Source organism: Glandiceps talaboti, chromosome 15, assembly GCF_964340395.1.
Source record: "Glandiceps talaboti chromosome 15, keGlaTala1.1, whole genome shotgun sequence".
In the NCBI taxonomy this organism is placed as follows: Eukaryota; Metazoa; Hemichordata; class Enteropneusta; family Spengelidae; genus Glandiceps; species Glandiceps talaboti.
Genome location: NC_135563.1, coordinates 6,616,497 through 6,642,655, shown reverse-complemented (window position 1 = coordinate 6,642,655; position 26,159 = coordinate 6,616,497). Strand labels below are relative to the sequence as shown.

At 34.5% G+C, this 26,159-nt stretch overlaps 1 protein-coding gene across 3 annotated transcripts in view; it reads left to right on the top strand.

Annotated features, from left to right (window-relative positions):
• Positions 1-14,887, top strand: part of LOC144446949 (prominin-1-A-like) — a 62,503-nt gene extending 47,616 nt beyond the window's left edge. Inside the window, exons 20-28 of one of the 3 annotated variants that reach the window (XM_078136796.1) lie at positions 2,069-2,155; positions 4,304-4,372; positions 4,586-4,675; positions 5,485-5,600; positions 6,468-6,491; positions 7,148-7,180; positions 7,634-7,657; positions 8,405-8,442; positions 10,536-14,887. In XM_078136796.1, the coding sequence (XP_077992922.1) occupies positions 2,069-2,155; positions 4,304-4,372; positions 4,586-4,675; positions 5,485-5,600; positions 6,468-6,491; positions 7,148-7,180; positions 7,634-7,657; positions 8,405-8,408 (447 nt within the window). In that variant the 3' untranslated portion in view covers positions 8,409-8,442; positions 10,536-14,887. The remainder of the gene's footprint in view (positions 1-2,068; positions 2,156-4,303; positions 4,373-4,585; positions 4,676-5,484; positions 5,601-6,467; positions 6,492-7,147; positions 7,181-7,633; positions 7,658-8,404; positions 8,443-10,535) is intronic. The other 2 variants (XM_078136797.1, XM_078136795.1) reach the window with 2 other exon arrangements.
• The last annotated feature ends 11,272 nt before the right edge of the window (positions 14,888-26,159 follow it).

Sequence of the window (26,159 nt, the reverse complement as noted above, 5' to 3'; positions counted from 1 at the left end):
GCACAAAATAGCTTGATTCTAAAACTGACCTTGAAGGTGAAGGTCAACTGTGAAGGTCTTTGGAGAAGACTTGTACTTGATAGTATGGAGGTAGACACTTGAATGGAGTCTCTATGCATCACCTTGTTTGAGTTATACAGTAAATCCAATCTGATTAAAATCCGATGTAGATGTCGGCTAATCATTCATTGCTATTTTACCTTCGTTATTTTGCCTGAATTGACATGTTTACGTTTAAAGCCTGATCGCCTCCTCTACATCTGAACTGGCGCCCATGCAAACGAATTATTGCTCAGTGAGCCACACAGCCAATCAGGTTACGTCTTACTTGTCATCGAACATAATCAGGTTGCGTCTTATTGAAGACAGTTTGTAGTGTACGCAACGCAATGCAATGCAATGCAAAGCAACCAAAATTTTCACAATAAGGACTGTTTTTTAGAAATTATATCTTAAATTTCCTCTTTTCTAAATTCATATAACACAACTGTCGCAAATATTTCTATGAATCGTACAATGTACTACAGAGAACGCGTAGGCATTCGCTGAGATAAACATGAACACTACCGGGGGAAACGCGTTCCAATGTAGCTAACATGTACATAAGACGAAATGCATAGAGGTACATCTAAACAAGAATTCTTTAATTCCCGTAAATATATAGCAATGCAATCACTGAATGTTTTTACAGTTGAAATACTTTGTACGTTGTTGGTTGCCTGTGTGCACAAGTAACGCCATGTTCTTTGTTGATATTCAATGCGTGCATGTATGCACATGACAAGTAAGACGCAACCTGATTGGCTGTGTGGCTCACTGAGCAGAAATTCGTTTGCATGGGCGCCAGTTCAGATGTAGAGGAGGCGATCAGGCTATAAACGTAAATATGTACTATGAAGGTCAATTCAGGCAAAATAACGAAGGTAAAATAGCAATGAATGATTAGCTGACATCTACATGTACATCGGATTTTAATCAGATTTACAGTAAATCATAGTGGTAACTGGTATGAGCACCAATAATAATATTAATATTTAGTATTATTACTCTTCTTCTGTATTACTGAGTACCTGCGAACATGAAATTAGGAAATGTCAGCAAATAAATACAACTATGACATGCAGGAAATGGCTTGATTTTGACACCTGAACCTGAAGGCCAAGGTCAAAGATTAATGTCCCAAAAACAAAACTTGCCCCTTATAATATGGATGTGAACACTTGAATGGAATTTATGTATCAAAGATTTTGAGTTAAGATATTGATTTTTAACTACAAATAGTCCACCATTGTAAAACAAAGTGACATGCCTATTTTCCATGATGAACTTTGCCACATTGAGCCAAGTCTGAATGCATTTAATATTGTATCATAGAGAAGTGATGAATTCTGGACAGATGCATTGACAGAGTTACTATGAGGGAAATAAATTATCACCATTGGCATTATACAGCACAACAGAATATGTTATTTATTTGTTATTTTTTCAAATGATTATCAACATGCTGATCCAATCCTGTTATTAACTAATTGCAATACACATCATTTGGGTCCATCATTTTACCACTGCTACCAGGGGTAGCTATATAGTAATGCATGGCTTGAAATTAACAGTAGTCCCATGCCCACAGACTACCAATTCTGGTCATGGGGCTACCATAGTTTGCAGCTGGTAGCCCACTCAGGCTACCACTGATTATGTGATGAGGATGGAAGATTTATGGACATGAAAGTATTTCAATAATACAAATATTTCCAATATAGGAAATCTGTTTTCAGTTCAGGAATATAGGACTACATGTCACAATCCTTGGGCTACCAATTTCTGAGCCTGGTAGCCCATTACGACTACCAAAGAAAAAAGTTAATTTCGAGCCCTGTAACTATATGTCATTTTTTAATGTTTTATTTAAACAAACTTCAATAAGTACAACTAGAAGAGTAGGTCATGAGTGTATTTCCAACAAATCTGTTCACAAACACAATTAAAATTCATATCTCACATACCTAATCAGCCTTTACAACTAGCTGTCACAGTGAAATATTATTACAAATTTTTCATCTTTCAGAGTAATGTTGATAATACTATTGCATCTGGTAATGATGCTGATGACTTCCTTGCTGATTCAAGTAATATAGATGGAATTTTAACAGGTGTAAGTACATTCATTACATTGTTTGAGTTTCAAAACTGTACATTATAATTTTCTGGTGATGTTGGTGATTAAAGCTTTAAAGGGTACAAGCTGAAACACTGTGATGGAGTAGTGAATGGAGGGGTACGTTGTTTTGAAATTTTAGCTAATTCCAACTACTAATAACATACTTTTAATGGTCTACTGGGATTAGGAATTTCAGTGTAACATAAAAATAGTTTCAGAATGACTGATTATCAATTATTTCAAAAATCACCACCATAGTCTTAGTTACCATTCCCTTTGTACACATATGATATCCATTAACATACCTTAAGTTTGTATTGTGTCACTTCTGATATGCTTCAAAACACATACCCTACACATGAGGGGTCTATGTTCAAAATAATTTTAGTTGTATGCATTTTATAAGACTTGTCAGACCTTATTTTACACTATCTTTAAAGCCAAAGGGGGAAGGGGCCACAATCATTTAACTTTGCCAAATTTAAGGGTTACTACCAAATTTACAAATATAAAGGTTTAAAAACTTAAGATAATATATTATAAATTATATAATGCTGATGTGCCAATCATTTATTTTCATTTTTAAATACCATTATTATTTTTTTGTCTTTTCTGTATGATACAAACATTTCTTTTCCTTTAATGATTTTACTGTTTGATTGTTAATCTTAAATTTTGCTATTATTTATGCAGGGCTCAATATATCATAGTAATAGTTAAAAACTACATGTATGTGGCATGAAGACACTGTCACCACATAGGACTATGATCTTTTCTTTTTTGTATAATATCATAACTAGGCAAAGCCCATAAGCTCGCGCAGGGTAGATTCATTTGTGACCGGCTGCCTGGGCCAGGGTTGATACACTTGATTTGGGTCCTTTTCCAGGGGTATTGACCATCAAAATTTATTTTATTGAATGACAACTAATTCTCTGACATGGACGAGAAGTAACACTCTATGCAGTTGTTGGTTTCAAAAACCATCATAGCCATTAGATTAATATTGTTCATTTTCAATCAGCCAACTTATCATAGACCATCCACCAACGTACGTTGGTCTTTGGACAATTCAACTCGATGATTTAGGAATGTTACTGTACCAACAAACATAGGAAAGTAGATATTCTTTTTAAAACATGTAAAAAAAAACAATTATCGACAATATAAATATCAAAACCACACTTCCACAACCCGGAAATTAAACTGCGCTATGTCATCAGTGGTCCGTATCGCGTACCGCCGTGCATCAAACTTCCAAATAGTGTAACAATTTCTCCTTGAGGTACAGTGATGCCTCGATACTCGTTACAATGTTACGATAATCGTGCCAACAGGCCTACTGTTACAATATTGCAATGCATGGTGATGTTATGTCGCCTATGATATACGATGATACGGTAGCGCGTGGAGAATGCACGTAGTATATGGAAGGCGCATGCGTAGTCAGTGCGCGCCGCAATGCATCATTGGGAGAACCACCAAATTTTTTCGAATAGTATATACGACGCGCATGCGTACTAGTCATTGAGCCCCTTCGCGGCAGCTTCGATGCCGCTGCGCGAGCTATTAAGCTTTGTTCACCATAAATTTGGAGAAAATCTTTTTCACACATAAACTTATTTTTTGAAGCAAAGTATAAAAGTATAAAATTAGTACTTATATTCAACCATCACATAATGTATTCTGAATATTAAAGAGATGTGGTCTGGAACTTCATCATTTTTGTTTCATAATAAAAAGCTCATTATGCTTTACTACTCATTGGAACATGCCTCCTTAGAAGTTAGTAGTCACTTGCAAAACTCTTACATGATGTGCTGATATACTATTACTACTGCATTTACTTTTATATGAATCTTTATATGAATAGAATTTGCAAACATCAAAGAGGGTAGTTCATTCAGAATCAAGGTCAACCACAAATGTGTTATGTGAAAACAACACTTGAATTAGAATGCATTTGGATTCAGTTCAGGGCATGTATCTCCCTGAGTAAAACAATACTAGACTAGGTTTTACTTATATCCACTTTTAGAAAGGGTTTTCTGAATTCCAGAACATGTACCTTCAACTTTCTACATTGAAATACATGCTTTTTAAATGTTATACTAATTAACATTAATTCGTTTCCACTTTCAGCAAACTGACGCATACAAGAACCGTATAACATCCTATCTGGAACAATTTTCCAGCTATATCACAAATATGGTGAGTGATTATTATGAAACATCCATAGCTCTTTCGAGGATGACAATTCATATTTCTACCTTCAGTTAAAGTTTGCTCTCTGCTGTTGCCAACACTTTACTGTAATCCAGTCTGAATAAATTATGTGCTAAAAATATTATTACTGTAACAATGATTGTCATCATTGGTTTTCTTATACATATATATAATATCTTCTGTATCATTTATTGACAGTTGAAAAAAGAAGTTGGTAAATGTGAACCTGTTGCAAATGTCATTGATAATGTGTTCAATTTGATTTGCCGATCATTCTTGGATCCTTTTGTAAGTATACTATATATACCATCATTTTTGTGTTGGATTTGTGTAAAGTGAGTCTAATTCCAGCAACAACAATGACGCTAAATGATTTTTAACTAATCTTTGAATTTATCAAATATTGTTGTTTCACATGTAAACTATTGATCATCTGTACTGGCTTATATTGCTTGTGGAATATTGGGTACCTCACTTTTGCTGACATACATTAGGACAATAGGACAAAGATATTGATACGTTATTGTGATATATTTCCTGTATGCAAATTCAAATCTAACACTAGTCTATAACATGAGTAGGTTTTGACAGAATTTCCATTCACAAGCCTTTTTCAGAAAGAAATTTTGATTTTGATGTTAGCAAAATTGTTTGCTTTTTCAATCTACCAAACTAGTTTTAGTTTGATGTCAGTCAATATAGAAAACAGCTCTGGGTTGATTTCGGCCTGTACCATTATATACGGATGGCTATGTCATCACTTTCTCCATTGAAAACAATGTAACGTGCAATGTTTGAATATATGTTGCATAATATAATAACATATCATCATAAACATTCAACAACATGGAAAAGTTAATGGAAGGACAAAAAGGACACAAAAAGGATGATACATTTGAGATTGAAATTAACAAAGTGAACGTATCTACATGTATCAGATGGTGTTTTTTACCCAAATTACAATGAATATGCATATGAGGAGGAAATGGGAAATTTTGAAATTACAATAATTGTTCCAGATTCAAAAAATACCCCTGTAGTTTCAGAGTAAAAAGATAACTTTGCTGACCAACACATGTAAATCCTTTTCTTACTAGAATGCTTTCTGGTTTGTCAATGGATGGTATGTATTTTTCTTCATGCCAAGCATAATATTTGGTGTTAAGTTGGCCAAGTTCTTTAGAAGAATGAAAACTGCTGATTCATATGAAGAGTAAGTACATGTTCTCCAAATGCCCTTGACTGACAATGTGACATCAATAAAGATAGCAATGAAACATCTACTGTACTGTACAGTACTGTACCATATTTCTGCTAATGTTCTTATTTTTTTTGGAATGAGCTTTAATCTTTCTGGAATATATTTCTCATTGTCACATTACTATTTCAGAAGGCTTTTGTTTTGAAAATGTAGCAGCATTCTTTTATTTCAGCAAACTATCTTCTCTGGTTATTTTGCATATATGGAATACAATCATTTCACACACTCACTTTTCCCTTAGATCCCACTGCTGTACAGTATGAAAAGATTAATGTAATTCTAATACAAATGATGCATTGGTTTGATGTTGCAAATGACTGATAACTTGTGACTACTTGATTGATCTCAGAAACAACTGTAAATATCCAATGCTCAATCAATTAATCAGATTAAAAACTTATTTCAGAGCTGGCTTGATTCTTTTATCCATGGTGTACTTCACATCAAATCTACTTTATAAATGTCTATCCCTTTGCATCTTGTTCTACACATACTTAAGATAATTGCTCAACAAAGCATACAATACATAATTTCATGGTTTAGATAATTTGCAGAAAAAATTCTAATACATGTTAAAAGTTATTATCCAAAAATATTTGGTCATACTAAATGAGATTACACAAAGATACAGGAATGATTTCTTGAAGTTTTTTGAAATGTTTTGTTAACGTTTCAAAGAAGTAATTAACTGCAGTGAACTTTTAAGAATATGTTCTCAAGTACTTTCAGACTTTCTCTTCATTTTTTTATTTTGTCATTGAATATTGATATTTGTTTCTATTAAAATAAAATACCTTATCTTCCTTTTATTTATTTCAGTGATGATGATATAGAAATGAAAGGGTTAGTAACTATATTCACTAATTTATGCAGAACCACTGTATAAAATATATACAGTAATGCTATGTCAACTAATGTTTTACTTTTAACAATATTGTTTCATTTTGAAAGGAAAGCATAACAGTCTGTTCAACACATGATAGCATGCCTACTAATTACATTTGGTATTCAGATTTATAACCATGTCAACTGTTTTTGTTACAATTTTCCATAATTGAGTTCCCTTGGTCTTAAAAGACTACCTCCTCATAAATTTGCTAGTCTCGATACAATGTTTTGCAGTGTAGTGTATGTGCTAATTTCAAGTCTGGGGTTATGTTATGAAAAGCTGACAAAAAATACATGTTAAGGTAATAAATAAGAATCAACTGATAAAAACACAGCACAAATGTTTCTTGTGAGTAAAAAAATTTTTAGTGTTTGTTTAATAATAGGTTTTCTACACTAAACCAGACATGGAGGTCATACATTCCTACAATGGAATATGTTTCACTGTGCAAACTTCAAGCCTGTCAAAGTGGCTTACACTAAACAATGTCATAATTAGTAATAATTAGTATATACTCCTCATACCAATTGGTGCCAGAATTATTCAATTTCCAAATATCAATTACATAATTTATAGCTTATCTACGTCTGTCTGAATTCATTTTATATAGCTACCCTGATGATGGGCATGGAGCACCTTTCAAGTAAGTATGAAGAACAAATTTCACATTCAGTTTACTATAAGTAACAACATACATTTTGCAACTGTTTTGTGACTGGCAGTGCTTTCAGAAAATTACCCTACAATTGTACTAGATATTACAGTGGAAGTGTAAGTCATGCACAAAGAATATATATATTGTTTTTCAAAAGAAAATCAACTACAATTTTTTTTTATCATAATACAAGGTTATATGTGTGAGTACTAATTTAGCTCCATCACTGAATGAATGATCACAATAGCACATACAGAATGTGTCAGTAAGATTGACACTTTAGATGACTCCGTACTGCTCCATTTGTAAACATCTAAATGCATAAATTCCAATTACAATAATACTGTACACAATTTTTACAAAATCTCCTTTTTCTTGCTGTCATATTAATACACAGCATACTAATCTAACAACTTTTGCTCTCTTCTTTTTTTCACATAGCAACAAGGTGGCAGCAGGGCCTATGTGAGTTTGGAATGTCTTGTATTTGCAATTACTTGTTATTTTCCAAATTATTCGTTTTCTAAAATAGTCAATATGAAAATCAATGCATGCTTAAAAAAATTATATAACATGATTAAATTTTAGAATGCACCAAATTGCATGAAGCACTAAATGAAGGAGTCTGCACAATGTCATGTATTTTTGTCAAACCATGGATGTATTAGGGAGACATGGTCAAACCGACTCCATAATTGTTAACTAGTAAGATGTAAACTGAGGTATACCGTAGAAAATGCATCGATGCATGAATATTGGCATATCACATCATAGTAGCATTGATGAGTAAATGGATCTATGTTTATGTATGTATGTTTACCAATTTGTTCAGTGTCTTTACAATAGTCACAATAACATTTATACCAATGCTGTTCTGCCATACTTAAATTTGTGCAAAATGCATTTATGTATGTGATGCTGTCCAAATGGGAATAAGTGTATGTTGTTATACACACTAAAAATATCTAATTATCTATACTGACATTCTTTGTATTTTTTTTACTGAAGCAGCAATCTGTAAAATCTTTACCATTAGATGTGTAAAATGTTGTGTTGTTCATATACGTGGTGGAAGGGACTGCTACATGCAGTCTGAGTCTATGTTCTGTGTGTCTTACTATACTGTACATGTTTTTACAATGTCCTGTCTTAATTTGTCTCTTCCTTTCATCTTCGCCATTGGTTTATAATACTTGGTGTGTTATTCTACAGTTAAATGCATGACTGAAGAACCTACAGGGACACAACAGGTGCATTTCATATCTTTTTTCTTAAATAGTTAAAAAGTACCACTACAGGTTCACTTTGGACAAAGTTACTAGACTAAGTCCATTGAACATGTTTCTTAATTAGCAAAGTCTTTCTGCCATGCATAATAATGAGTAAATAAGCAGCATTCTTTCCTGCCACTGCATCATTTTTCCCCTCATTTTTACCAGCATGCATATCTTTAATAAAAGCTTACAACATAACAATAACCTTCTGAAAGCTGATAAGTTTCCTAACACTTTATATACAGTTGACATGACATCAACAAACAGGTACTGTATTACAGCAAGTGTTTGATTTCACAGTAAATCCAGGAATAATGAAACATCTATGATCTACAATATGAAAAATTATTTTGTATTTCACATTTCCCTTTTATTTATAAATTTACAACTCAAAAGTCGCAAATTCAAAATCTACTGTGCTATTAAGAAGACACATACTACTTTTAAATGAATGAAATCTCAATAAACGTCTGATAGGTCAGACTGGACTAGTATTCAGCTATTTTTCTTACTCCAATAACCCACCACTCAACATACATTACATCCCAAATTGTATGATTTATATTGTCTTATATGGGTGATAATCTAATTATAATTTCTATATATGATGAAAATGAAAGACAAGTTTTTGGAGCAAGTAAGTAGAGCATAGAGGTAACAGTACTTCTGTTTATGTTTGAAATCAAATATTTGCTGTCAGTTGTTTATTACAACATACATGTAGCACAAATCGTTACAGTAATGGTTACAGGTATAAGCCTAGGGGCATAACAAGCTTACGCACAGAGCAATTCTTCATATAAAATACAAATGACCAAATATATCTTCTTGTTTTAAAAATCATGTTCATTTTAATTTATTCATTACTTATAAGCACAACACAATAGTATTTGTTGGTAATGCTGCAAAATAACATTATTAAACTTAATGCATAGTGTATCTTCAATTTAAAATTATCATTATTAGTTTTTTTCAAAAACTTAAGAAGTATAATTGCATCTGTATCATACTTAATAAAAGCAACATGCTTTTGTATATTATTGACACACAACCTAATAATGCCTAAAGTAATCCAAGACAATTTATAAAAATAACATTACACTTGGCGTAACAAACAGATTTTTTGCAGAACAGCAAATGTTGTTATGGTATTAACGTTAACATCAATACATGAGTAAAAAGTGGGGAGACTTTGTGCATAAGTCATCCCTTAATTTGAAATCTGTAGTACTACCAGTGTGTTCTCTAATGAAAGACAAAAAAAGTGTTGTTGCAGGCCAGAATACTATTGTCAGTAAGAGATAAGGGAACACCAGATTTTGGTCACTCACAAGAAATTGCAATCTCAGAGGGCACACTTACTACTATCTGACTATATTGAAGAAAAACAGTCAAAAATTTATGGGTTTTCTAACTTATTTTTGTTTTTATATGCATGCTACCAAAGTCATAAATTACTAAAACCTGTTGAATTATCATTAGCTACTGCCAGAATGCTAAACTATTGTTGAAGGAACTACATTAATTACCATGTGTTAAATAAACTTACTCTGAAACATTTTCAGTCAACCATATATGCTGAATTCGAACATAATTGTCTTGGCTCATCTAGTGAAAAAAGTGAGCTAAAATAAAAATGGATATCAAAAGAGAATCTATTTCAATGGTTATTCAATTGAATCAGTCTTTGTTGTCAAATTTCTCTGATTGTTTATCAGCCAAAATGTAAAATTTTTCTTTCCACTACAAATTGCATATTTAATATCTAGTTTATTCTCTAAATAATGTCACGCTGCTTCCATATAGCTAAGGAAACCCTGTAAAAAAAATCTTGACAAAACGGAATGTCTTTTTGATTTGTATGGTTCTAAATTAAAAAGAAAGTGAAAAAACACCATATATTTTTTGCCCGAAGAATTGCATACTATTGTGATGGGGTAGGGAAGGAGTATGGACAATGAAATAACCAATACTATCTGACACAATTATTTTCTTTTTGTACGATTTTCTCTTGAACACAAAAAAAACCCACCCCTGACACTAACTGTTCATTCCTATTTCTTTTTCAGAGATGGTTTTAGCAATTCATTTTATAGCAAGTCACAAATGACCATGGCAGATGTTGAGCTGCAGGGGATATGAAGAGAATTTACTAATTTACAAATGAGATTTTAACAAACTGCAGTAGTAGAAAATACTAACCTTCGCATTGTAATGGTCAAAGAAAAGTTTGTGTTGTTTTCACATTTTTTCATAGTTTACTTGGTTCAGATTATTATATGAATCTTTGACAGTGTATTTGAAAACTCAGATTGAAAAGATTAACAATAATGAGCATATACATGTTATTGCAGAAGTATGGTGGTTTTACAAACTCTGCCTGAACTAGCCTTGATCGACCCTTCGCTTGGTTGATTTCAGCTATCTCCTCTCTCGAAAACCTTGCTTCGACATTTGCCTGACAATACTGTATGCAAACCTAAAATCAGATTATGATTTCACATAGCAATGACTCAACCCACTTCCAAATGCCTGAGTCCATCATAAAACCTTTTGAAATTTCCCTCTGTGATTGGCTAATCTTGTCAACTAATATGTTTATATTGCTTCGCTCCAACCCTCATTGATTCAGTTCAGGCACTGGTGACTCCACTGACATGACACAGCAGGTAGATTTAAAAACCCAGTAAGACTTTACATTGCATTACTTCATTAAAGGAAAATAAATATTTAAATCAGATGTCTAAGCAAGTGGTGAGAGGACACAACCAAGCGAGGGGTCTAGGATATACCTGAGCCGTTACATTGGTTAACAAATTTGAATTAAAACACTGTGGCATAAAGATATTTTGTTATTTTTATATTTTGGATAAAGGTCTATATTTAGTATGTAGGCTAGCATTTACTAAAAATATAACGTAGTCACACACTGACTGTTTCATCGTGTGGTCAAACAATGATGGAAATGCTTTCATGAATAGTTACAATATGGACAGTATACATTTAGTGTGTGACTACATCATATCATACAATGCAGCTGCAGTATTACTGCATTCTGCAGCCATCATAGCAGACTAGGCTGGATGGTTGGCCTTTCATGCATTGTTTCCACTCAGCCTGCTTGCATGGTAATTCAAGCTCAGTATTTTTGGCCACACCTCGATATCTGCAGCCATTACCCATGACAAAAAATAACCATTAAATTAACAGATTATTTGTATGAAGGTCACATTTCTGTATACAGCCAACTAGGTCATATCTGGGTAATTTGACACCCGACTTAATATCAGCATCATGTGACTTTAATAATCAGCATAAGATAGGCATCATATAACATTTTGAACCAACCAGCTTCTAACCATGGTATCCATGAACAATATTATAATTGAAAAACTGAGATTGCAGGCCAAGTGGAAAAATGTTTGCCAGCCTAGTATGGAAGCTAGCATTCCGTGCCTGTACAATGCAATATGTAAAGCATATCATTGTCATACAAGATATTCTGACTGCATTGTGTGCTTACAAATACAATGCAGTTTGACTGAATTGTAAATTTAACTCATGAATACATTTGGCACTGCTGTACAAGTATGGCTTAGCTATATATCTACAAAAAGTACAAATTTTTCCCATTCTGTTAATACAGGACTTCCAAACCTTTACAAAAACACTGAGCTACATATAATGTAGTAGAGTCATACATATAATTACAAGAAACTGTTAAACATACTGTATGTACACATAGGAATGATTTATATTATACATTCAACATTTTTAAATTTCAGAAATAAGATCTGAAGCTTTGACAATGTACTCGAGAATAATGTGTTTGCATAATTAATATCATACATAAAGGATGTGAAGCACATGAAATGACATACTAAATGTTAGTCATCACTCAATTTTAATTGTGTGTTTGGTTTATATTAGATAGGTTACAATTTATAGCAAATAAATAATCAAAATTTTGCTAAATATTCAAACATGACAAAACTAGGCAAACAAACTAGTATTACCAAAGTATGTACAGTGAAAACTCAATTTCAAAATTTGGCCAAATTACATTTGCGTGTGATAACACAAGGTAGCAACATTTATTTAGAGGTGTGATGTACTGAAATCTAACCACATTAAGCACATACATATGTATATATATATATATATATATATATATCAGTGTATGATTAAAACATTTTGTCTGATAGTTAGAAATATTCATAAATGACTTGAGCTTTGACATGAAAGAGCCATCTATGATATGATGGCCACCATTATTACATTTACTCAAGATATTTTTAAAAGGATAGTTTACTACTTTAATAGTTGTTTCACATTTACAGTTCGGATTAAAATGTATTTTGTAAAGGCTACTTATGTAAAGTTTTTGGTTAAACGCAGAAGCTAAACTTTATTAGTACAATGATGCATCATTACATTAAAAAGTACTTTTAAATTCTTAAAAGTAGAAATGTCTTTCTAATAAAAGTTGGGCAAAGCAAGATGATACTAACTTTTTATAAAAAACAGGGACACAGAGATGGTATCAAACGGTTTCTTGCTCAAAGTTACTCTTTGGTATGAAACTAATATTATCACACATTTGATGACTTCATCAAGCCCCTGGGTGATAACTGTGGTGTCACTGATCAAGCACTTGAAGACAGATTCATGAAAAATATGTAATTGTCTGTTTCGCAACTTGTGACAACTCAGAAGCATATAACTTGTAGATTTGGTTGATGATGCCACAAGCACTAGCAAATCAAATTTATCTTCTTCATCTCCATGGTTTTACTGTAACATACTGAGATGGACTGAAGTTAATGTATTCAATGGCTGTTTATGTCTGTGTGGTTTATTTCAATCAAAATTACACAATTAATATTATCAAACCAGAAATCATTGAACAGATATTTGTGGAATGTATAGAACGCAGGAACTTTTCATACTTAGCAAAAGAACATTTAAGCTTTGTCCTAATCAACCATCCCTTTCAGAGTCTACTCATACACAGCTGAAGTCTATAATGTACATAGTACATGATCAACAGACTACATGTTTCTGAGGGGCTACTCAAGGTCAGCTTTTGTAACTATTAAAGCAAGAGGCAAGCACAATGGAGAAAAACTCAGTGGTTCTCCAAGTTTAATTGTGTGTTTAATATAATTTTGGTCAGAGTGCTAAATATGGGAGTGTGTTTACTATTTGTATACCGATAATATATCATGTTAAATAGTAAATCTTGTCATGGACATCTAATTTTGTACACATATCCAGTATTACAGTATTTGCGTAGACCACTTTCTACATTTTTGAGCTTGTTTTCATGTACATATATGTACCACAATTTGACAAAAATTCTGATGTATTCAAATTTACCCTTATTGAATCTTCAGTGTAGAAAAGTTAGATTTTAATCAGGTAACAGATCAGTGTGAATCAGAATGATATGCGTGTTTTTTATTTGCTTTGATTTCTGGTAAGAGAAAATGACAGATCAATCCTAGTACCAAGTTACTCTTAGCCTCCCTTTATTGTTTGATCCTTAAGTCAGAATAATTAAGTGTTTATCTTATAAAATGAGTAGCATCGAATAAACTTACAGTTGGACAAATGTAAGGCATGGATATGCCGACCAGTTCCCAAACGTTTATTAATTGATGTACACTAGGTAAATAATAGAACTTCTTACAAGTAATTTATCTAATAAAACATGCAGGACACAAACCACTGACATATCTGGTTGCTCCTCATTTCTTGAATCGGATAGGGGTGATGAAAAAAGAAGCTCTCATTTAAGACCATGGTAATTGGTATGCATAAACACTGCAGATCCATGACTATCTGTTTTGGTTATTGGAGAAACTATATGTGCTCATCAGGTCCACATATGAGTATCTGCTAGAAAACTAAATGTCTTGGACGTACATTCTTCCTTAATTTACAATGATGATGACTTTTGTTGTAGGAGGTAGGGATATCCATAGGGGCGTGTAATATTTCATAGATTGTTATTTTCCAGGTCTACAGACTAAACTTACAACCCCGATGTCCACCCTTTTAATATTTCTACTAGTATAAAGATTGATACATTTGTAGCAGCCCAATTCATATGATATTTTCCTGAGAAAACGGCAATCTAAGCAATAATACATGTCCCTGTGGGGATATCGAACATATAACAGATACCATCCCTCCTCAATTATCTCTAACCAACTAACAGTCCTTCTCACTGATATCAAACTTTACAAAGTTTTATTATGCTTGTTGATGTGGTGCGTGTGAAGTTTTATGACAGTCATGATATATTTTATAACTTTCATGAATTTTATCTGTATATATTCAGAATACTTCTATTTCTTTGAGGTTGAACTTTCCTGGGCTGTAATGTAAAAATGTTTACAATAGAACTGACTTGTAATAAAACTACTTTTTGTAAACAAATTGTGTTTGATGTGTCATAAATGAGACTATAAAACAACATGATCCCTTCATGGCTATCTAGTATCTGACTCATGGCTAATATGTATCGTACATCGCTATTGTACGCTGGCTTAACTGTGATTTAAAATGTGTCCAGTTAAAAATTGTAACTTTTTGCAGCAAATTAAAAATTCTTTGCACAGGAAAGTACAAAAGAAGTGTGCACATGCACTGTGCATTTTCTGCGAGTAACAGTATTCTTGAAAGTCTCCTTCATTTGAACATAGCAAGTCGCAATTATAATGTCAGCAAGTGAAACCAAAAAAAAGACGGAAAAGTCATTCAACGTGAGGTTGCCTGCTATGCTGCATGCAGTGACTCCGAAGATGCGCTCGATCTCATTTACATCTTGTTTCTTATATTAAAACATTTCATGCTGATAAAACGGCAGATCTCTTTTTGGAATATTTGGTGGCCCTGAAAAACTATTAAACTAGGTACGCAGTTTAAGATCCACTATTTGAAGATATTTCTTTCAATAATTGTGTTCGACGTTGTCTTTGGTTAAAATGTTGTTTGATATAATTATCTCATTGCATACTGACACTAGCGTTATTCCGAAATTCATTTTGAAGCGACAATATGCTATGGAAAGAATGGCCCTGAATTTGTAAATAGGGCTGTACCGTCAACATCAGAATCCAAACTTCAATTTCCATTATAATGATAATGACAAGGAGAATTCACTGAGTTCACCTTGGGTTCCGACGTAAACGAGGCCATAACAGTTTTGGGAGTTGGGTAAAGAAAATGATTATTTTGTTGTGTTACTTATTTGAGAAAGCACCATCCATTTTTTTTACTGTGAATGTGACATCTTTTCAGCAACTACTTTGAAAGATACGACATTAGGCCCGAAAAAATGAAAAAGCTGTTCAACCTACCCATATATTTTTTTCTGGTGATGGGCAATATATCCTCATGCGGGCTTCGCATTTTTTTTCAAAATTAAGGATATTTCTTTATATTTTCTGAATAGTACATGTAACAATATATATTTGAGTCTATTCCAAATTAAAAATATCTTATACAGTGGTTTACTTGGCTCTGATGTTGCATACAAGCATGAATTGAGATTAAATATCCAATGTGCACTAAAAAGAATTGAACAAAAGTTTATGACCATTTTGCCATCAAAAGTCTGAAAGTCTTAAAATGTTTTGCTCTTTATTCAGGATTTTTTGGAACGAAATTAAACTTCAGGAGAAGTCATTTACCATGTGCACATCCGCATAATATCTTTCAGCTTTGCCACAACAAAATACACTTCCAGATAATATGTAATGCAAAGCATAATTGTTTCAATTCTGGTATTTTATTAATATGTCTATGGTTTGATATTTTATGCCTCTAAATGGCCTCCTACACTGTCTTATTTTCAATTTTCTTTTCACCTTTGGAGTTGTCTCCTTCCAATGCATCATTGTACCATATGATTTTATATCTCCACTGTAGTGGAGAGGTGACAGAAGGGGTGGCTAAAATAATGCCTGAGTTTCAATTGGCGGGGCTTAACATTTTTTGAGAAGAGAGGGTGCGAGGAACTACACCATTTGTTTAACCACACTAAATTGTGTACATTTCCTAAATGTAGCTATGCAGACAAATTGCATGAGATAGTATCGAGATGACTGAATAATAAGTTCTATCTAAACTCGACCTGAAATATTGTGCTGTCATTATATATGGTTTGTTTTATCCTTGTCAAGCATTGTGAAAAAATGAAATCGACCTACTTACCCAATGTGATGGGTTAGGTTACCCGTTGACAAGCATTTTTTATTTTTTTTGACCTTACATATGATATTTAATTGCGTATGCTAAAATATATATTATGTTAATTGCATGCAAATTTATGTGAATTAGCACTTTTCTCAATTTTAAATGCATGATTGCACCAAGACAAAGTTCTGCCCCCCCCCCCCCCCCCCCCTGGCAATTTGGTCAGGCTATAGCTTACGGCCCTGAAGTATTCCTGCTTGCAGACGGCCAGGGTAGGACGGGACTTGATTCTGACAATGTCCCTCCTCTAAAATTCATTCTTACAAGCCAGAGTTATTATTTCTACCACTAGTACTACACCGAAAGGGAGGCTCGTTAACAACGTTGCCGTAAAACAGGCCGTGGTTTGCTACGATGCTAATATTAAAGGGGTAATCTATTACAGTAACAGGTCTGATGAATCAAATAAAAACCATGTCATAGTACATGTCAGCTCTGGATAGGTACTTTCGCCACCAAACGAAACCAAGTCAAGGATAATTTGTCACGGTATAGTCCAACTAGTACTAGCTACAAAACGATGGCCTTACCTTCGACTCACAGCTTGGGTCTAGCAAAAACGTCGAAAAATGTTACGTGTGATAGATTAATGGTGATTCAAGAGCAAAATTGACAACACAGATGCACTTTAGACGTTGCAAGAATGTGAGCGGAACTTTTGCAGACGACAACTGAATGTTGTGGTCGCTTCTCTACTTCTAGTTCTCTGCGCGCGTGCGCTGGCTGTGTTGAGATTTAGCGCCCTCGACCAAGACCTTGGAAATTACTTTTGTTTTAGATTGTACATACAAATTTGCCCATCTCCGCTCCTCGGCTGTCTTTTTCTCCCGACTTTTTCTAATTTAAATTAGAAAAATCGGGGTCATTTGGCCACCCTACTTCAAAAATCGCTCGCCTGATTGTGAAAATGTGTACGATACATTAAGGAGTAAATAACGAAATAAGCTTTTAACATGATTTAGGCTAGCTTAGAAAACCTTGCCACTCAGTTTTTTTCATCCCTTGTATTGGCATGCATGGTAGTACGTACTAGTCAGATGTCGATACAACATTTTACTCACATTTTAAATAGTTCATTCACCCTGAATTTCTTGTCACTGAACTTGTTTATTTTGATTGGTTTAAAATTTTGCGCACTCACGCAGTTAGGCGATCACGCGTGAAGTTTAGTTAAAAGTGACCCATATATGGGTCAAGTCATGTTTTCAAGTGCATGTCAACGAAGCTGTTCTTGTGTAATTTTTCAGGAGGCAGGCACTGTTTCGATCGGTAGCTACTGGGAGGGGATGGAGTCAACAAGGAAGAATTGTGACAGAGAAGGCTTGAATTTCTTTTTACAAAGGGAGGGGAAAACATGGAATTGTGGGGGGATGGGCGCTCACTGTGTACGTCAAAATGAATTGTTGCTATATAACGAATAGTTTTCCTGGTGGGGAGTCGATAGTAGGTAGACAGTGAGTAGGCTGGCGGGCAAATTGAAACCCAATGGATGGGCGGGAGAGAGAGAGGGCGGATATCCTTCACCACCAGTGGGATGGCACGTAAGAACAGCTAAACACCCATCCCACACTTTTGTGTGCGTTTTTTCTTTGGGAGTAGCGATTCTATTAAGATCGTCATGTTTGGTCTAAACAACATGAAAACCACAAATCTGCCCAGTGGCTGCTCATGTACAGGTGTGAAATAGTAAACCCCGGGGTTAAACCTCGTGCCTTTTTGCCGTTACGACGGTGCAGACGTTAGACAGAGGTGGAAGTTAAGTTTCCATGGCGTGTGTGGGTCCGTGACTCGATTCCGACTGTTGTCTATATTGACCCCCCCCCCCCCATAGTACGGCAACCATCCACGGCCACGCGTACGACACAAAGTGAAATCCAAAATCATGAAAAGCGTCGGGAAAAAACAAGGATTACTTTACAAACGTTCCTCGCAGGGTTTACCTTTCCTATGAGAACAGGAAGATTTCTTTCTACATCAACCACGCCCTTTCCTACATTTAGATATTTGTGTACACATGGTACAGGTGACAGTGTTGTTGAAGCGCGTGCCATGCCACCGTCAACTGTGGAATGATGTCGGTGTTCTATAAATAGCTAACCCGTTGTCATTATTTGTACACACGTTTAATCCAGCTAACTCATCAAGTCGCACATTCTCGATCTATCAAAAAAAGAACCCAGACTAAGTATCAATTCATTTTATCTCATTTTATTGTATATTCTACATCACTTGTTTATTATTGCTACTTATTCACTGTTGGAAGACGAGCGGGTTGAAGCTTCCCAGGCCAAACAATTCTAGTCAAGCCACAAAATCAAACCCCAAATACACAACACCTTACGATCGACAACATAATTGATTAACCTCACAACTAAAATAGAGAACACCAAAGACGCAAATTAAAAAGATACGCTCAAAAGTATACTTTTTTTTGCCGATTTTAAGAACGTTCAGGTAGAGGTCGAGCTCTTTACAACATCCGGGTCTTATACAGTGTTCAGCGCGTACAAAGGAGCGCACGACTCATGATATATGTGTACTTGCGATACCCAAGGGCCAAGAGATGTTATTTATTGCTGAACACGTGAACATAAAGTCGTAGGAAGTTATAATATTCCTTAAAACATGATGATAGTTGCGTAAAAATTGAGTTGTGATGTACTGTTTACTCTGTTGAACAGTTACCATGGCGAATGTTCTATCGAATCACTGTGGACTAGCAAGGTTGCACATTTCAAGGCACTATTGTTCAATTTAGTTGATTTTTCCACAACAAGTCGCACATTCTCGATCTATCAAAAAAATAACCCAGACTAAGTATTAATTCATTTTATCTCATTTTATTGTATATTCTACATCACTTGTTTATTATTGCAACTTATATCACTGTTGGAAGACGAGATCACGATGTAAATTAACGATCGGCGATGATGCTTTTTCGAGGTCAAGGTTCATATATCTCAGAACGAGGCAGGCGCCCAATTTGATGTTGGTAAGTGTTCTCATAGCCATTCTCAAAATCCGTATTTTTCGCCTGTTTTTACCCATGCAACTTCATCGACAACCATATTTGACTTTATATACTCGAAAGTATTTGAAGAAATGTTTTGTAGAAATTTAAAAGATTTAAAAGGGTGTTATGTTCTAGTGTAAATGTGATGGTGGCAGTGTGACACTGTGACGCAGTGGAGAATATACGTACGTGTACATGTCCATGCGACTGTAACAATGGTATTACTACAGTGAAGGCAGAATGCAGCTAGTCTCCTTTTGAAACGGGCCGTCAACTTGTTCTTGCCATCTCACTAATACATCCATGTTCTTGCCAAGTGATAGCATAGTTGACTGCTATACTAATCTCAACAGTGACTTATAATGTGTTTTTTTTTGTAGTGAAATTGGGCTCTAACATGCATCACCATCAGCGATGAAAGTGGGGACATGTCACACTGACAGTTAGTAGTCGCCGTCGGAAAACAGCCTAAGGGGTGGACCATTTGATATCCTGGGGGGGGGGGCTTGGAAGATTTCGGGGGGGAAAAAGATGCCAAGTGGATTTGCTTGAAAAAAAAACTCGGATATGAGTGGGTGATGGGAAAAAAAAGATGGACCACTGCTGCTAGAAAAAAAATATCTTGGAAGGGAAATGATGCACAGGATCAAGTATACTGTTCAACCTGCTCGTACCTCTCCAACCAGGACACTTGTCAAATCATGACAAACAGTTTCAAACACATGTCAGGGACCAGTCAGTTTCGTTAGCCTGTGGTACATATATATATTTGTTCTTGTCTCTGTTTCTTTCATAAATGGTTTAAATATTACTTCATGTAAGGGTTCAAACATAACTATACATAAAATTATACATATAATACATGTATTACCTAGCTACCACACTAGTTACAGAACATGCCATGCCACGTAAGTGTTTGGCTGTTTCACAATCAGTGCTTCACTTATCTTGCACTTTGGGGCAAAAGTGAACTTGAAGGTTTTGTAATGGGGGATTCTTAAATCGGGCCGAGAAAAAGTCACTGACCCCTGACATCTGTAAAAACCAAAAACAGGCTGACCCCCCCCCCCCGCCCCTCACTTAATTCTAAAACATGATGATCCCCCCCCCCATATATATAATATTCACATGACAGGTTTTTTTTTATCGTGACTCAATGTGGACTACTTGACTGTCTTGCATCTACTTTATAAGATCCTGGGCACTATCATAATTATAATTATTGACGACACAGGTTAAATATATTCTAAAAGGAGTTTAATAGCATCTTGACTGAAAGGTAGGGGAAAGCTTGAAAAGGGAATATGTGCATCTCTTATAGGGGTCCCCCCCCCTAGAAGCCCTGGAGGTTTTTTAACCTGAAAAGTCACTGTTGAGGCTATTCAGACCCTTTCAGACAAATAATTTCCAAGCTTTACAAGACAGCACCAACATGTAAATAGCAACTACATAGGGTTGAAATACTTTTGAAATATACTTTGATAGCATCTTGACAGTAAGAGGGGAATATCTTGAGATTAGGATATGTCCACCTCATGTGGGTGGTCCGAGGGGTCTCCCTCTAGAAGCCCTGGAGGATTTTTACTCTTGAAGCCAATATTTAGGCTATTCAGACCCTTTCAAGCAATAACTTAATCCATGCTTTACAAGACAGCACCATCAAGTATCAGAAACTTTTCTTTATAACTTACATGGGGTTGAAATGTGTTCCTAAAAAGTTAAATGGCATCATCATACATGTAGTAAAGGTGAGCACATCTAATGATAGTATCATTGGTAGGGGAGATTTGGAGTTTAAGGCAATTTTAGACTATCTTGGTAATATTATCTCAAATTAGAATAGGGTGAAAATATTTAAGAAAAATTTAATACCATTAGCAGAGTAAAAAGGTTGTTGGTGCATCTGATTGTTGTTTGAATGCATGAGTGACCTCTGGGGGTGAGTGAGTCCTTGGGTTTTCCCCTGGCAGATCTGCAGTTTTTTCTTCTATTAAGGCAATGTTTAGGTTATTCATAACCTTTGTGGTAATATTTTCAAGCTTTGAATAGCTAACGTAAATGTGAGTTTTAAATGAGTTTCCTATGTCACATAAAAATGGCCCGTAATATTGGTATAGGGGCATTAATATTGCATGTATAGTAAAGTCACCAGTATGTTAGAGAACTTTAGGTGGTCATACCTCGTGTATAATAAAAACTGGAATCTGATGAGATGTGGTGATTTTTAGTGTCAATAACATATAGTGTCCAAAATAGAAAGTGTTATTAATCCCTTCTGACAAGTTCATACTGACGAGTAGAACATTTTAGATTAACTTCTTTTATAAACTATCTATGAAGATTACCATTACGAAATCTTCAAGTTCACTTTTGCCCCAAAGTGCAATATAAGTTAAGCATTGATTGTGAAACAGCCAAGCATTTACATGACATGTTCTGTAACTAGTGTGGTAGCTAGGTAATACATGTATATGTATATGTATAGTTATGTTTGAACTAATAAATAATATTAAAGAATTCATGTAAGAAACAGGGACAAGAACAAATATTGACATGTACCACATTTCAGACAAGGCTATATGCCATTGTAGAAAAGGATTTTGGTCTTCCATCACAATCCAAAACACAATTACCCCCCCCCCCCCCCACTGCCAATTTCAAAAACAGGGTGACCCCCCCCCCCTTCAAATCCACCTCCAGGCCGAAGAAACTGACCTGTCCCTAAGAGACACCGACCGTGACAACCACACTACAGACAAGTAACAAGACTGAATCAGTGAATGGGTTTAGGGAGCGATCAGTTTTTACGGCCGGGGGTGGGCCAGTGACTTCTTGTTCATGTTGTACTTAAAAATAGTGACCCCCTGCGATTCATCCACAAAATAATCCAACCCCCCGACAAATAAAAAAAACACTGACCCCCTTCCCCCCCCCCGACATCTGTTGACAAGAAACATTCTTCTTATTCTTGCAAAAGACACTGTAGATTCTCAAAGCACAATACAGCACACACTGCATAGTTAATTTTACTTGTTACATTTACAGTAATTTTAAGTGTATCTGGTAAATTGCTATCCCAAATCCATTGCATCACTTGTATAAAGCTCTTTAGACCGGAATCCTATGAGAAGTATGATTGTCTGTTCATGGACATGCAAATTATTTATGGTTTAGTAACCAAAAGTTCTAGGATATCTCTTAGATTGAGTGAACTATTACCATTATAGATTAATTCAGCTAATTATAAAGTACAATATTAGAAATGGAGTTAATATAATTGTAAACCTAGAGGTTTCAGTAAGTTTCAAAGTAGGGAGAGAACTTGAAATAGTATGAAATAGCGCACGCTACGTGCGTGTGTGTGTGCCTGCTATACAAGGGGGGGGGTAACAGCTGTTTGAAAATGAACACCTTTTGGAGGCCATTTAAAGCACCATTCGAAGTAAAACAACTTAGTTATATCAGAAAAGTATCACTAATTTTAAAGTTTAAATCATTTCAAGTCGTGCCCCCGCCTGCTATGCAGGTGTGGGGGAGGGGGTGTCGTCCCTCCCATGGTTAGAGCATGGTAAGAGCAAAGAACACCCTTTGGAGGCCATTTATTGCACCATTCAGAAATAAAACACAACCTTTTTATATAGTTATATCATAAAAGTATCACTAATTTTAGGGTTTCAAAGTGTAAATCATTTTAAGTCATATTGACACAAATAATAAAAAAAGATCAAGTAGAAAGTGAGAACATTTGGGAAAACATGCACAGTGGAGGTCAGTTACCATTTAGAGATACAAATTCATTAAATTATTTGAAAGTGTTTCTCTATTGGCTATGTTTGTGTGCAATTCCACATGTTCAGGTCAATGGAGGCACAGATTTTAGAGCAATTTATTCAGTACGTAAATTTCAAGGTATTTCATTTCTTTTGTGTTACGTGTACAGCTACACATGCAAGTTTTTATACCACATGATGACACAATGCAACTAATAATGGCCCGCAATATTGAGAAGTCATTTCTAACAAAACTGTTGCTTAAAAGGTGCAATGTTATGACTCCATGTCATATGCTTGGGATGTATCAAGAGACAAAGAGTTCATGTTATATTTGAACGTATATTTATAGCCATTGTTATATGGTTTATTGTATGCACATACATTTGATGTATGGAAATGTAAGTACAGCCAAGGGGTTCATAATTTTGTTCAGTCTTTGAAAATAAGGTTACCCCCCCCCCCCGCCGTCCGTACAAACTGATCGCTCCCTAAAGTTAATTCTGCTTCAAGTCAAATTCTTTATTTTTTATCGAGAAAAAAGGGGTATTTTCAGTCATCATACACATCATATTTTTTCATCAAAATCAAGGACTAAATCATATCAGGCAAAGGACACTTAATGTATTATCAGTTATTAGTTTGATGTATCCTCTAATTAGTTCTAGAGATGCAAACACACGTTGATTTGACCCGTAAATAGATTTGTCAGGTTTTCTGACTTACAAGACAGCTAGCACATGAAAATAGTAGTGGAATATTCATGACTCCTAAATTGTTTATTTCATTCAGATAAATATAGTCATGAATTGATGTATATTGTTCATCTAATAAATATAGTCATGAATTGATGTATATTGTTCATCTAATAAATATAGTCATGAATTAATGTATATTGTTCATCTAATAATATAGTCATGAATTAATGTATATTGTTCATCTAATAAATATAGTCATGAATTGATGTATATTGTTCATCTAATAATATAGTCATGAATTGATGTATATTGTTCATCTAATAAATATAGTCATGAATTGATGTATATTGTTCATCTAATGATATAGTCATGCTCGAGTACATTATGGCATGTGATTGAGTATAAAATCAATGACAGTGTTAAAAATCAGGATAAAGTCACCCCAACACTATGAAATTAACACCAATCCTTCACTGTATAATGTTCTTTTGAAATTTGGTGTGATTTATTTTTCGTATGCAAATTATGGTGATGACGTCATTATTTATACATCGAAAATGGTAAGTTTTGTAAGATCGAAATTTCATGGACAAAGACTCCAACAATCGCCGACTCGAGATGTTATTCATTGTTTCCATTTATCATGTTACAATATCTAGGTAGGAAGACATGGCTAAATCAATCTGGTTTTTAGTAAACATAAATGTTAAAATTACAAGGTTTATCTAATTATCTGTAAAATAGACATATTTGTTGAGACATCGAAAAGGATCAAAACAACCTATCCATTCCCCCATGATTATTTAAGTACTGAATGTTACTAAATACTTGGCAGAAAAAAATGGACGGGAATATTCGATCTTATGCTCGGAAATTAATTTCAAATGCAAAAATCAGCAATTGAGAAAAGTTCATTGACCCCAGTTCTTGCTTAGTTGAGAATAATGTCTTTACACACTGAAATTTACATTAAATTGTAGTTTATTACTTTATTTAAGTTCTGTGGCCAAATAAAACGTCTGTAACTGTGATCTGATGGTCACATTTTTAGCGTTTTTCAACATATTAAGTTATTACATGAATATATGAATTATTCATGAGTCGACGCCATTTTGAATAAATTAACGTTGCGTCACAGGTCCTAATGTACTCGAGTGAATTGATGTATATTGTTCATCTAATAAATATAGTCTTTATTCTTTATTCTTTATTGGAATCCAATCAGCTTTCTACAAAGTAGTGGTTATTTATCATGGAGCCATAAAGATATCTTTAAAAAGTACATAAAACACAAAGTAATAAGTAACTCGATGAATATACAAAACAAAAGAAAACAGAGTACAAAGTCGTGTACTGACTCTAAAGATTTAAAACATGTATACAGTTCAAGAAACGATTACAAAACATTGAGTACGTGTCGGGCACATGTCTGTTTAAAACCATTCAGAGATTCCAGATCTCTTATAGATCTGGGAATCCTATTCCAAATATTGGATGCCATATATTTCAAAGAACTTCTATGGCAGTCATTGTGATAGAAATCTCCTCTGGCACTTGCCCTGGTTCTGTAATTATGAACTTTATATCTATTTTGGTTGATACTGTTAAGATAATGAGGAGTTAGATTATTGTTGATCTTATATATTTAAACACATTTACAGAAGTAAAATCTTTGCTTCACTGACATCCACTTCAGGCGTGTTAACATATCAACACTGTGTTCTATAGTGACATTTCAAAATAATACGCATGCCACGGTTTTGCAGCCGCTGCAGCCGCAAAATATTGGTCTCACTAGCATGGGACCACACAGTATTACAATAATCGAAATATGGAAGAACTAGTGTATTGTAAATGGTTACTCGAATATCTAGAGGTAACATTGGCGCTATTCTCTTGAGAACACCAAGACCTCTATTAATTTTATTGACAATATTATCAATATGT